The sequence below is a fragment of the Scyliorhinus torazame genome, chromosome 19 (assembly GCF_047496885.1).
Source record: "Scyliorhinus torazame isolate Kashiwa2021f chromosome 19, sScyTor2.1, whole genome shotgun sequence".
NCBI lineage: Eukaryota > Metazoa > Chordata > Chondrichthyes > Carcharhiniformes > Scyliorhinidae > Scyliorhinus > Scyliorhinus torazame.
Genome location: NC_092725.1, coordinates 66,219,543 through 66,234,079, shown reverse-complemented (window position 1 = coordinate 66,234,079; position 14,537 = coordinate 66,219,543). Strand labels below are relative to the sequence as shown.

The window sequence follows — 14,537 nt, the reverse complement described above, 5'->3', positions numbered from 1 at the left end:
ACAGGTTTGTAGCTCCATTTAGGTCCATCTTAGAAACTGTTCAGAACACTTTTATATAAACATTTATAAAAAAAAAGAAACTGTTCAGTGGAAAGGAGTGATCTTATCGAAGTCTTCAAGATATTAAAAGGGTCGATAAAGCTAAACTATTTCCACTGGTTGGATATTCTAAAACCAGGGGGCATAGTTTAAAATTTAGGGCTGGACCATTCAGGAGAGATGTTAGGAAGCATTTCTTCACTCAAAGAGTGGGAGAGGTTTGGAACTCTCTCTCACAAACAGAAGCTAGATCAGTTGTTGATTTTAAATCTGAGATAGATAGAAAGGTTTTTGTTCTGCAAAGGTATTAAGGCATATGGGCCAAAGGCGTTAGGCCACAGATTAGCCATGATCTCAATGAATGGCAGAACCGGCTCGAGGGGCTGAATGGCTTACCCCTGTTCCTATATTCCGAAGTAAAAGGATTACCTGGTGCAGTAAATATTGCCAATTTGGAAGTGTTAAAAAAAAACTCGAGGACCACAAAGAAATGTGGCTACTTCCAGCCAATCCGGATCAGAAAATACTTGGAAACCAGCTGGCTCTCGTCTCTGGAAACAAGTGGCTGATACATGGGATAGTGAGGCTAAATTCTACTGCGTGCAGAATAGCATTAAAGTACTTTTAGGGATGAAGTGTTGGGTGCTCTGAGGTACAGACGAACCAACACGGTTGCGATTGGTACAACGCAGTTTTATTCCATTAAACTATTTATACATCAGACTTGGTACTCAGCACGTTGTGACTGTGTGAGTGTCTTGCTTTGAGGTCCTGGCCCTGTGCCGTCTCCAGATGGACTGCCCAGGAAGTGTCGTGTTTCTTGTTTTATACTGTGTCTGCTCTTGTCTGTGATTGGCTGTCGTGTTACGTGTGCTAATTGGTCCGTTGCTCTGTCTATCATTATGTATGTGTTATAATGTTTGAATATCATGACAAGGGATTTTGAAAGTATAGCAATTAAAGTTTGCCTCATGCATTAATGAAAATGAACCTCTGAATATAGTTGTTTCGAATGACTGTAATAAATAATCCAATTGGAATATGATGACATGTATCAATTAGAAGACACTTTACCAGTTACTTTATTTCAGATTTTGATGAACCAGCTGACCCTGCATGTCGGACAGGTGTAGTTGTTTTATTGATCTTTGCCAGTCCACTGGAAATTAGTGAGTTATTAATTAAGCTCAGGTTGCATCTGGCTTTGAATTCTAATTTAAGGAGGCAGTCTTCTGGTACCGTTAATGGCAGTAATTCCCCAACAGCCATACTTGGGAAAGAGTGACCAGTAAATTATAGTGGTTTATAATTGAAAGCACACTGGAAATGCTTTGTACAGTCCAATAATTGGATATGGGCGCAAAACTATTTGAAATGAAAATGAAATGAAAATCGCTCGTCACAAATAAGCTTCAAATGAAGTTACTGTGAAAAGCCCCTAGTTGCCAAATTCCGGCACCTGTTCGAGGAGGCTGGTATGGGAATTGAACCCACGCTGCTGGACTTCCACGGTCTGCATCAGAAGCCAGCTATTTACCCCTGTGCTAAACCAGCCCCTGCTGAGTCACTGTTCTGAAGCACCAAACTTCTTTGTCGAAAGTGATCAACATCAAGACCACTGATTATGGTTACTGATTTATTTTAAACATTTTTTATTCGGTGTGAAGTTGAGACTTCCCCCAGGGTTTGGGAGGATTCATTTCAGGAGCCTGTCGATTTCCAATTAGATCCCACTGATTGCCCCACATTAGGCGGCTGGAATTGCCAGAACACAGATTCACCCCGATGGTGAACGAATAAATCTAACGGGTGCTTTGGGGTTTGTAGTTAGTGGTGTTCCTGTGAAAATCCGTAACGTTAACAGTAATTCCAAAACTACCCATCCTTTTTTTTAAAAAACATATTTTATTCAGACTTGTATCAAAGTAGGTTACAGCAAATAAACACCCCGGGAAACACACTTCCCAACAATCAACTATTCAGTTTGCACAGATTGTTCTCCTTTTTCACCCCCCCCACCCAACCACCCCATCACTCCCCCCCCCCCCCCCAACCCACCACCCCATCACTCCCCCCCCCCCCCTCCCCCCCTCCCAACCCCCCCACACACACCCCAACCCTTGCGACGAACAGCTCCTCACACACGGTCACAAACATCCCCCACCTTTTCTCAAAATCCCCTGCTGAGCCCCTTAACTCATACTTTATCTTCTCTAACCGCAGGAAGTCATACAGGTCACCCAACCATGCTGCTGCCCCCGGTGGCGATGCCAACCGCCACTCCAGCAAAATTTGTCGCCGTGCAATCAGAGAGGCGAAGGCCAAGACATCGGCCTTCCTCCTCTCCATGAGCTCCGGCTTCTCGGAAACCCCAAATATCGCCACCAAAGGGTCCTGGTCCACTCTTTCCTCCACTACCCTGGCTAAGACTGTGCAAAACTTCCCATCCAATGTTCCAGGTCGAACAGGTTGCTCACAACCATGGTGCCCTGTTCAACCCTGGACTGAGGCTTCACCCTTACATTCTCTTCATCAAAAGAATATTACTTCTGCCGCTGATCTATCTCGGCTCATCTGCCACTGAAACCCTCATTCACGTTTTTCGCTCCTGGGTAGCCTCCCATCCCCCAACATCTGTAAACCCCAGTTCATCTGCTGCTTCAATCCTGCAGCAAGTTCTAGTTACTCATCAACCAACGCCTCGCTGATCCCTCAAAGTTAAAATTCACATTTAAATGTTTAAGTTCCTCCTTTGACCTTACCCTTTCAATCTCTGTAAGCTTCTCTAATGCTATAACCACACTCGCCATTCTTCTGTGCATTCCAGACCGCCACCCCAGTCACGCATCCTCCCGACCGTCTGTTTGCTCCATTAGAGACCACGCTTTCAGCCACCTGCCCTCTCCTCTTCAAAAGCCAACTCTTCAAACATAGGTTTTGGTCACCCATCATGCTCTCTTAACCTCATCCTTTCGGCTCGACGCCCGTGCCTCAATGAAGCGCCTTGCAACTTTTTTTCACCGTAAAAGGTGCCACAGCCATGCAGTTGCTGTTCAATGAGTGGCCTCGGTTTGAATAGCGATGGCAAGAGGAATTTTGGCAATCCCATTTAAGTATAAATTTGCGTGAAACTCCTGAATAAAGTTACAAACACTTTGGCCGGAATCTTCCCGCCATTCTTAATCGGCTGGATATTCCGGTCCCCCTGCAGAGAGGGGGTGTATAGAATGGGAAATTTGTTGACAAATATCCCGCCGCCAGCCAATAGTGGGCCGCCTCAATGAAAAACGCCACATGGCCGCGCAGAAAATCCCGCTCTTTTGAACAGAAATAAAACCAGTGTCGAGGGTAAAATGACTGTGTCCAAAGAAATTTTGTTCTAAACGGTAGCTTCCCTGCAAGCCACTGTGATCTCAAACTGTACCAGCTGACGGTTCCAGCACCATGGAGACAAAGTGACATGGGGTAGATTCTGAAGATCCATGACCAGTTTAGGTTGCGTGAAGGTGTTATTGTGTTGTGTTGCGTGTGTGTGTGTGTGCGTCTACATATTGGGAGTGGGGACTTGTCGAGGGATAAGGTGGCTGTCACATTTATTTTTGAAATCCAGCTCTCGTCTTCAGAATCTTCACTCTACCCTAATAAATCTCACTTTTAGTACCAAATTGCAACATTATGGCTGGTTCGTGTCCAAAAGAAAAATTACAAATCATAGTAAAAGATGACAGACATTAGTAGCAAAGTGACAGCACATATACAACTCCTGGATGGTGTAGAATGTCCTATCCGTCAGTAAGAATTTTTGGCAGTCACCACACAGAGGTTTCTTTAAAGAAAAAATAGTAAGATGGCCAAAGAGGATCTGGCCCATCTTAACACCTTAAAGGAAGAACATTTCAATGTCTAAAAGATCATGTACACTCAAAACGTAAGGACATGCTAGCCGCTGAAATCAAATTGCATGCACGTTTTCTGCCAGCTTCTCGATGCACCCATGATAAAAAGGCTATACTACAAAACCATCAAGTTAATAATACAGCCAATTTCTATCGAACTAAGTAGCAAAGTCCAGAACTGTGGAAAATATCTCAGAGACAACAGGGTTCGGGACTCATTTGTCACTATCTAAGTAAATTCAACCTCGACTAATAAGCAGTTTGATATTAATTATCTATTATGGAACATGTTTGTTGTGTGTATAAGAAGTTTTAAAAACAAATAAAGTAATTTTGCTGCATCAGTAGCTAAACTGTAAACATTCATCATATTTTCTGAAAGAAAATGATTAACAGTTAAAGCTCTTGTATCTTTCTTTCAATGATATGCTTGTCAATTTTAGAGATTAAAAACTAGTGAACCAGGGGCAGTTGTGTGCGAATTTATAAGGAAGTATGCTTGCCTATAAATGGGAAAGTGCAACAAAATGTTAAATATTGTTCTTTATAAAAATGCAGCAATGAGAATGACATCATTTGGATTGTCCAAGCAGAACATTGACATTTGGGCATTTTATAGATCACATTTGGGCATTTTATGATCTCTGTGGGTATTAGATAGCCCTTCAAAGACTATACACAATCTTTTGATGGGATTCTTGTGTAGCCAAACATAAAAGGTTTGAGGGGAAGGCCAATATATTGATACATTGCGATATCTATTGGCAAAAAAGTTTTCATCCTGCGGCGGTTACATCCGATATCCAAAGGGTTGACTGTACAGCACTGAGAGATACAAGTTTGATTTTTTTTTTGGTTTCCCAAATCAATAACCCTTAAATGTACTCGAGGTTGAAGACAACAAGATGGATTTGAATGAAGGGAATGTTGGAATCAATTAGCCAGCACTAATGACTGCGAATCCAAGGAAATCATGGCCAAATTGAGTCATGCGCAGGTCTTCATCACTTCAGTGCCCAGTTCCGGCCACTGAGCCAAAATGGAAAAGAAAACAATGAGACACTGGGAGCTGTACAGGAAAGAGCACCAATGTTAATCGGTAGTGGCACAAGTCTAGAAATTTGAGCTTTTCGGTTTGAAAGTTGGCAGCAACATGAAGAACCTACAGGGTTCATTCCAGATAAGTATCTGAGAAAGGCATCTCAAGAAAATAACCTTATTCTAAACTGAGGGAGGAAGACAAGGAGGCGTAATTTTAAGCTAATAAAAGGCAAATTTCAGATCGATGTTAGCAAGGTCTTAACACAAAAAAGTGGTCAACACGTGGAAACAGAGCAGTGGAGGCAGAAAACCCTGGAATCACAAGAAAAGAAAATCAATTTTCGCAATGCTGGTTTAAGGACATTCTGGAGGTGAACTGAAATAAGCCAAATGGCCTCCTCATTCATAAATATTTTATGAGCTTCTGATTGGAAAGAAATATACTTTATTAACTATACTCATGGTTCTTCAATTATTCACTGCTGCTAACTCTATTTCAGTGGTGCATCCCACTGCAGTCTGGGATACCAAATGTCACCATTGGTATCATTTCTTAAGATTGCAAGTTGATTTTGCATTCTGCCCAGCTCAGCTCATCCATTAACAAAATAACATGCACCACATCTCCTTGTGACTCTGAAGTCACCAGAGTTTTAACTTTCCGTATCCAACCTTTTGAGCCCCTTCAGAATCTTGTACGTTTTCATTTATTGCGAAGAACTTACATACATAGAACATAGAACAATACAGCGCAGTACAGGCCCTTCGGCCCACGATGTTGCACCGAAACAAAAGCCATCTAACCTACACTATGCCATTATCATCCATTTGTTTATCCAATAAACTTTTAAATGCCCTCAATGTTGGCGAGTTCACTACTGTAGCAGGTAGGGCATTCCACGGCCTCACCACTCTTTTCGTAAAGAGCCTACCTCTGACCTCTGTCCTATATCTATTACCCCTCAGTTTAAGGCTATGTCCCTTCGTGCTAGCCATTTCCATCCGCGGGAGAAGGCTCTCACTGTCCACCCTATCTAACCCTCTGATCATTTTGTATGCCTCTATTAAGTCTCCTTTTAACCTTCTTCTCTCTAACGAAAACAACCTCAAGTCCATCAGCCTTTCCTCATGAGATTTTCCCTCCATACCAGGCAACATCCTGGTAAATCTCCTCTGCACCCGTTCCAAAGCCTCCACGTCCTTCCTATAATGCGGTGACCAGAACTGTACGCAATACTCCAAATGCGGCTGTACCAGAGTTCTGTACAGCTGCAACATGACCTCCTGACTCCGGAACTCAATCCCTCTACCAATAAAGGCCAACACTCCATAGGCCTTCTTCACAACCCTATCAACCTGGGTGGCAACTTTCAGGGATCTATGTACATGGACACCTAGATCCCTCTGCTCATCCACACTTTCAAGAACTTTACCATTAGCCAAATATTCCGCATTCCTGTTATTCCTTCCAAAGTGAATCACCTCACACTTCTCTACATTAAACTCCATTTGCCACCTCTCAGCCCAGCTCTGCAGCTTATCTATGTCCCTCTGTAACCTGCTACATCCTTCCGCACTGTCGACAACACCACCGACTTTAGTGTCGTCTGCAAATTTATTCACCCACCCTTCTGCGCCCTCCTCTAGGTCATTGATAAAAATGACAAACAGCAACGGCCCCAGAACAGATCCTTGTGGTACTCCACTTGTGACTGAACTCCATTCTGAACATTTCCCATCAACCACCACCCTCTGTCTTCTTTCAGCTAGCCAATTTCTGATCCACATCTCTAAATCACCCTCAATCCCCAGCCTCCGTATTTTCTGCAATAGCCTACCGTGGGGAACCTTATCAAACGCTTTGCTGAAATCCATATACACCACATCAACTGCTCTACCCTCGTCTACCTGTTCAGTCACCTTCTCAAAGAACTCGATAAGGTTTGTGAGGCATGACCTACCCTTCACAAAGCCATGCTGACTATCCCTGATCATATTATTCCTATCTAGATGATTATAAATCTTGTCTCTTATAATCCCCTCCAAGACTTTACCCACTACAGACGTGAGGCTCACCGGTCTGTAGTTGCCGGGGTTGTCTCTGCTCCCCTTTTTGAACAAAGGGACCACATTTGCTATCCTCCAGTCCTCTGGCACTATTCCTGTAGCCAATGATGACATAAAAATCAAAGCCAATGGTCCAGCAATCTCTTCCCTGGCCTCCCAGAGAATCCTAGGATAAATCCCATCAGGTCCCGGGGACTTATCCATTTTCAGCCTGTCCAGAATTGCCAACACCTCTTCCCTACGTACCTCAATGCCATCTATTCTATTAGCCTTGGGTTCAGCATTCTCCTCCACAACATTATCTTTTTCCTGAGTGAATACTGACGAAAAATATTCATTTAGTATCTCGCCTATCTCTTCATACTCCACACACAATTTCCCATCCCTGTCCTTGACTGGTCCTACTCTTTCCCTAGTCATTCGTTTATTCCTGACATACCTATAGAAAGCTTTTGGGTTTTCCTTGATCCTTCCTGCCAAATACTTCTCATGTCCCCTCCTTGCTCGTCTTAGCTCTCTCTTTAGATCTTTCCTCGCTACCTTGTAACTATCCATCGCCCCAACTGAAACTTCACACCTCATCTTCACATAGGCCTCCTTCTTCCTCTTAACAAGAGATTCCACTTCCTTGGTAAACCACGGTTCCCTCGCTCGACGCCTTCCTCCCTACCTGACCGGTACATACTTATCAAGAACACGCAGTAGCTGATCCTTGAACAAGCCCCACTTATCCAGTGTGCCCAACACTTGCAGCCTACTTCTCCACCTTATCCCCCCCAAGTCACGTCTAATGGCATCATAATTGCCCTACCCCAGCTATAACTCTTGCCCTGCGGTGTATACTTATCCCTTTCCATCATTAACGTAAACGTCACCGAATTGTGGTCACTGTCCCCAAAGTGCTCTCCTACCTCCAAATCCAACACCTGGCCTGGTTCATTACCCAAATCCAATGTGGCCTCGCCTCTTGTTGGCCTGTCAACATATTGTTTCAGGAAACCCTCCTGCACACACTGTACAAAAAACGACCCATCTATTGTACTCGAACTATATCTTTTCCAGTCAATATTTGGAAAGTTAAAGTCTCCCATAATAACTACCCTGTTACTTTCGCTCTTATCCAGAATCATCTTCGCCATCCTTTCCTCTACATCCCTAGAACTATTAGGAGGCCTATAAAAAACTCCCAACAGGGTGACCTCTCCTTTGCTGTTTCTAACTTCAGCCCATACTACCTCGGAAGAGTCCCCATCTCGCATCATCTCCACCACCATAATACTGCTCTTGACTAGCAGCGCCACACCCCCCCCTCTTTTGCCTCCTTCTCTGAGCTTACTAAAACACCTAAACCCCGGAACCTGCAACATCCATTCCTGTCCCTGCTCTATTCATGTCTCCGAAATGGCCACAACATCGAAGTCCCAGGTACCAACCCATGCTGCCAGTTCCCCTACCTTGTTTCGTATACTCCTGGCATTGAAGTAGACACACTTCAAACCACCTACCTGAACACTGCCCACCTCCTGCGACGTCAAATCTGTGCTCCTGACCTCTATACTCTCATTCTCCCTTACCCTAAAACTACAATCCAGGTTCCCATGCCCCTGCTGCATTAGTTTAAACCCCCCCCAAAGAGCACTAACAAATCTCCCCCCCCAGGATATTTGTGCCCCTCAGGTTCAGATGTAGACCATCCTGTCTGTAGAGGTCCCACCTTCCCCAGAAAGAGCCCCAGTTATCCAGAAATCTGAATCCCTCCCGCCTGCACCATCCCTGTAGCCATGTGTTTAAATGCTCTCTCTCCCTATTCCTCATCTCACTATCACGTGGCACGGGCAACAACCCAGAGATAACAACTCTGTTTGTTCTAGTTCTGAGCTTCCATCCTAGCTCCCTGAAAGCCTGCCTGACATCCTTATCCCCTTTCCTACCTATGTCGTTAGTGCCAATGTGGACCACGACTTGGGGCTGCTCCCCCTCCCCCTTAAGGACCCGGAAAACACGATCCGAGACATCACGTACCCTTGCACCTGGGAGGCAACATACCAAACGTGAGTCTCTCACGCACCCACAAAATCTCCTATCTGTGCCCCTGACTATAGAGTCCCCAATTACTAATGCTCTGCTCCTCTCCCCCCTTCCCTTCTGAGCAACAGGGACAGACGCCGTGCCAGAGGCCCGTACCCCATGGCTTACCCCTGGTAAGTCGTCCCCCCCACAAGTATCCAAAGCGGTATACTTGTTTCTCAGGGGAACGACCGCAGGGGATCCCTGCACTGACTGCTTTTTCCCAGTCCCTCTTACAGTTACCCACCTATCTCCAATCTTTGGTGTAACTAATTCCCTGAAGCTGCTATCTATGACCCCCTCTGCCTCCCGAATGATCCGAAGTTCTTCCAACTCCAGCTCCAGTTCCCTAACTCAGTCTTGGAGGAGCTGGAGATGGCAGCACTTCCTGCAGGTAAAATCAGCAGGGACACTAACTGCATCCCTCACCTCAAACATCCTGCAGGAGGAACATTGCACTCCCTTCCCTGCCATTCCTCTAACTTTCTACCAAGATCTGGCTAGCAACTAAATTAAATTTTTTATTAAAAAAAATAATAATAATAAAATATGGTACTTACCTCACACCAATGGGTTTTATTATTAGGTTAGAGGAGGAGGGCGGGTGGGAGACACTACACGTGTAGTGTCTCGGGTTTCCTCTCCACCAGAATTTATTGGTGAGGGTCTTCCCCGAAGTCCGCGGGTCGACTTCCTGTTCCCGCCTTAAACACTAACATTTTTTAAAAAAAATTCAGCTCCCACTGAAATTGACTAACCAGCCAGCTCCACTCCCGCCGAAATTGACTTCCAGCACTTTCAAAGGAAATTACATTTTTATTCTCCTTTTTCACATTTTCATCCGAATACACCCACCAACAAACTATCAATGGTAACAAAAAAAATGTCAATCCCCTGGCCAACAATTCCTCCCTCCAAACAACCCTCAAAATTTTAAACACAAACATCAAAGAAAAGGATTCAGGAATCCACCATCTGCCCATACATAGTCATCAACAACATACACAGTCCAACCCCCCCCCTCCCACCTCAACCTCCCCCCCCCTCCCCCCTAAGGTTGGATGTCATCCAATTCTTGAAAGTGCATATATTAGCAAAGCCCATGAATTGTAGAACCCTTCCATCAATCCCCTCAACTCAAACTTCACCTTCTCGAGAGTTAAAAATTCCCAACAGATCCCCCCGCCATGTCAGGGCACAGGGTGGAGAAACTGACCTCCACCCCAACAGGATCCGCCTTCGGGCGATAGCGAGGTGAAGGCTAAAACATCTGCTTCCAACCCCGGCCTATCCGAATATGGCCTCCAGAGGACCCAGCTCAAGCCTCACAGGTACCACCTTCGAAATTACCCTGAACACCTTCCCTCCAAAACCCCTCCAGATTTGGACAGGACCAAAACATATGAACGTGATTTGCACCACCCCCCCACACCCCTCCCCGCAATGCTCACAAACATCCCCCACCCCCTCAAAGAGCAGGCTCATCCTCGCCTTTGTAAGGTGCGCCCTACACACCACTTCCAGCTGTATAAGCCCCAAGCTCGCGCACTAAGTTGAGGCATTTACCCTCCGGAGCACCTCACACCACAACCGTCCTCCATGCTCGCTCCCAACTCTTCCTCCCACTTTGCCTTAATCTCCTCCAGCAGTGCCTTCTCTTCTCCCAGAATCACCCCATAAATTGCCGCCACCACCCCCTTCTCCATTCCCGCTGCAGTCAGCACCTCCTCCAACATTGTGGAGGCCGGCGCCAACAGAAAGCTCTCTCTCTTTCTTCGCGAAATTTCGGACCTGCATAAACCTAAACATTTCCCCCTGCCCAAACCCATATTTCGCCCCCAGCTCCTTCAATCCCACAAACCCCCCTAGAAACAAATCTTTCATGTCCTGACTCCCTTCTCCTCCCAACTCCAAAAACTCCCATCCCGCTTCCCTGTCTCAAAATCTGTGATTCCCCCAAATCGGAATTTCCCTTCACCCCGCCCCCAGCCTAAAGTGCTGGCGCAAACTGCCTCCAGATTTTCAAAGGAAATTACATTAACGGCCCTAATTTAACTTGTATGTAAAAAGATTAATCGTGGCTTTACTTACAAACACTGTTGCTCCCGTCTCTTCTGAGAGTTCAAGCTGGAGAACATGCCTTCCATCCTTACGGGCACTTGGAGATGTGCTCACTTGGAACTTGGTAAGCACTACTCTATCCTGCAGAGATACAAGGAGAGAAACCAAAGAGAAAAGCAGTGATTCAAACATATTCTTAATTTAGATCAAAACAATTATAGTGACACAATGAATCGTTCCGTACAAATATTTTGGAGTAATTCTGTAAATTGCATCCATTTTGCAAAGGAAAACTTTTGAAACTTGAGTTATTGTACTATCATTAAGCGACCACATTGCCCCATCCTGTCTAAAACGTGACTTATTCTGCCCCCTAATAAGTAATTATTACCAACTAATCACACCAGACAAAGATGCCGTTTGACCCAATGTATCTTTGCTGGTGTCCGCATTCCATTCAGGTCATCTCCCATCCTGCTTCATTAACCCAGCAACATATCCTTCAATTCCTTTCTGCCTTATTCACCTTCCCCTTAAATCAGAGAATCGTAGAATCCCTACAATGCAGAAGGAGACCATCGAGTCTGCAACAACCCTCTGAAAGAGCACCCTACCGTGGCCCACTCCCCCACCCCATCCCCGTAACCCCACTAAGCGGCAATTTAGCATGGCCAATCCGCCTAACCTGCACATCTTTGGATTGTAGGAGGAAACTGGAGCATCCGGAGGAAACCCACGCAGACATGAGGAGCAAGTATGAACTTCACACAGCCAGGCACCCAAGCTCGGAATTGAACCCGGGTCCCTGACACTGTGAGACAGTAGTGCTAACCACTGTGCCGCAGAGCCGCCCAATTCTATTCACCTCAGCTATAACCAACTTTAGCAAGTTCCATATTCAAACCACTGTCCAGGTAAAGTAATTTCTCCTGAATGCTTTGTCCAATTTATGAGCAACTGTCTTATATTTATCGCCCTTGTCCTGGTCTCGCCGACAAGAGGAAACATCTCTACATCTGTCCTATCAAACCTCCTCGTAATCTTAAAGCTTCCATCAGGTTAGACATCAATCTTCTTTTTTCGAGAGAGAAAAGAGCCTGGGTCTATTAAGTCTTGCCTGATTGATATAACCTCTGTAAATTCTGGTATCGCTCCAGTAAATCTTTTCAGCACTTTTATCCAGTCCAGAAACCACAAGTTTTCAAGCTACTCCAAAGTGCAGTCTAACCAAGATTCGAAACAGGTTTAACATTAACCCATTACTTAACAATAACTTCCCTTGCTTTTCACCTCAAGAGATGAACCTCAATGCTTTGCTTGCTTTTTTTAAATGGCCTTTTTAACAGAGCCACTAAGTTTTATTGATTTACATATCTGTACATCCCAATCACACTGTTCCTCCAACCATTTAGATATTTACTTTCCAAAAAGTATGAGTATCTTTTCTTTCTACCAAAATGTACTATCCCGCATTTAGCAATATTGAGGTTCATTTGCCATTTTCATGTCCATTCTGTAAGTTTAATGTTTTCTTCTTTTCTTCCTTTGTGGTGACTGTAATCCCAGCCCTGATCCTGATGGAATACCACTTCCCACCATTTCCATTCCTGAGTAACAACCTTGAATCTCACCACTCTGTCTTTAAAAAAAGAGATGTTTAATTCCAAACATATTCAACATAATAGCACAACCTTAACATCCTACAGTGTTTTTCCCCATTTGCTCTCCCTCCTTCCCCGTGACAAACAGCTCTTCAAATATAGCCATTGTTATGGGCAGGGTTTAGAGAACCCCAAAGTGTATCATGGAGTTCACCTGACCCACAACTTTTACTAGATTGTGGTATGGGGAGCACACGGCCCACTCTATAGGTGTGGTACAGCAGAAATGGAAAAGTATTTTTTAAAGCAAAACAATGTTTATTCTATGAACTCAAGTTAACCTTTTTAAAGCATACAGTGAACATCTTAGCAACCGTCAATTCAAATACAACCCCCAAAGAACACAACACTATGTAATCCTTAATAACTTCCCAAACAACATCCAGAAGACAAAAGAAACACCTTTTAACAGAAGCACATTAGGTTTACATTTACCACTGAGAACATTTATAATTCTGAATTCACCAAATGATCAAGAGACAGTCTTTTGATGGCAGAGAGATCAGCAGTACACCTGCTTGGTCTGGCTTCAGCTCCAACACTGAAAACAAAACTAAAACACACCCTGCAGCAAACAGCCTAAAATGAAAGTAAAAAGCTGACAGACAGCCCAGCTCCACCCACTCTCTGACATCACTGATAAGCACCCATTTCTTAAAGGTACATTTCTTAAACACCCATTTCTTAAAGGTACTCTCACGTGACACACCAACTAGGCACTGTTGCTTCTTTTCGACAAAGGATGTCTGCACGCTCAGCAATTTGTCTGGCTTCAGCTCCAACACTGAAAACGAAACTAAAACACACCCTGCAGCAAACAGCCAAAAACAAATGTAAAAAGCTGACAAGACAGCCCAGCTCCACCCACTCTGACATCACTGATAAACACCCATTTCTTAAAGGTACTCTCACTAGATACTTCTATACACACCCATTTCCTAAAGGTACTCTCACATGACACCTCCCCCCAAGAAAAAAAAATATCCATCAACTTCAAGATGGTTTCATTTTTCACGTTTTCACTATCCTTTAAGAAATGCACACTGTAAATATACTTTATAATTTAAAAGAAACAACACACGCAAACAGGTATAATAATATAGTCCATTCTTTTTCCATTCTTCTTCCTCCAAATGAAATCCTGTTCGATTGACAGTCTCTTTGAACAAGAAGGTCTCTGCACGATCCATCCATTCCTCTACGCCTCAGCATATCTCGTCACAGTCAGATACTTTAGTTCAATCTGATCACAGAGTCCGTTGTAATTCTCCAACACAGGAGCATTGGTTATCACACCTTTCAGGCAGTCAAATACCTGTTGAAAGTCTGCTGTCCACTGAAATTTTCGACGTTTCTTCAGCAAGTCCATCAGTGGAGCAATCACGCTACAAATATTTTTCACCAATGTTCGATCAAATCCACTCATGCCAAGAAATCGCATTAGTTCCCTTCATCTCAAGGGTATTGAAAACTCCTCAATAACTGTTGGTTTCACATCCTGTGTGACCATTCGACCCTGTCTGGCCAAGGAACGTGACTTGGGCTTTTCCAAATTCACTTTTGACTAGGTTTATCACCAAACCCGCCTCCTGAAATCGATCGAATAACTCTATCAGATGTTTTAAATGTTCTTTCCATGTCTGGCTAAAAATTACCAGATCATCGATGTATACCGTACAATTGGGTAATCCTGAAACAACTTGTT

The 14,537-nt window shown here is 44.2% G+C and overlaps 1 protein-coding gene across 3 annotated transcripts in view; it reads right to left on the bottom strand.

Annotated features, from left to right (window-relative positions):
- Nucleotides 1-14,537, bottom strand: part of pot1 (protection of telomeres 1 homolog) — a 436,401-nt gene that overhangs the window by 289,257 nt on the left and 132,607 nt on the right. For all 3 annotated transcript variants that reach the window (XM_072484445.1, XM_072484444.1, XM_072484446.1), the window contains exon 5: nt 11,202-11,312. In XM_072484445.1, coding sequence (XP_072340546.1) covers nt 11,202-11,312 — 111 coding nt within the window. The remainder of the gene's footprint in view (nt 1-11,201; nt 11,313-14,537) is intronic.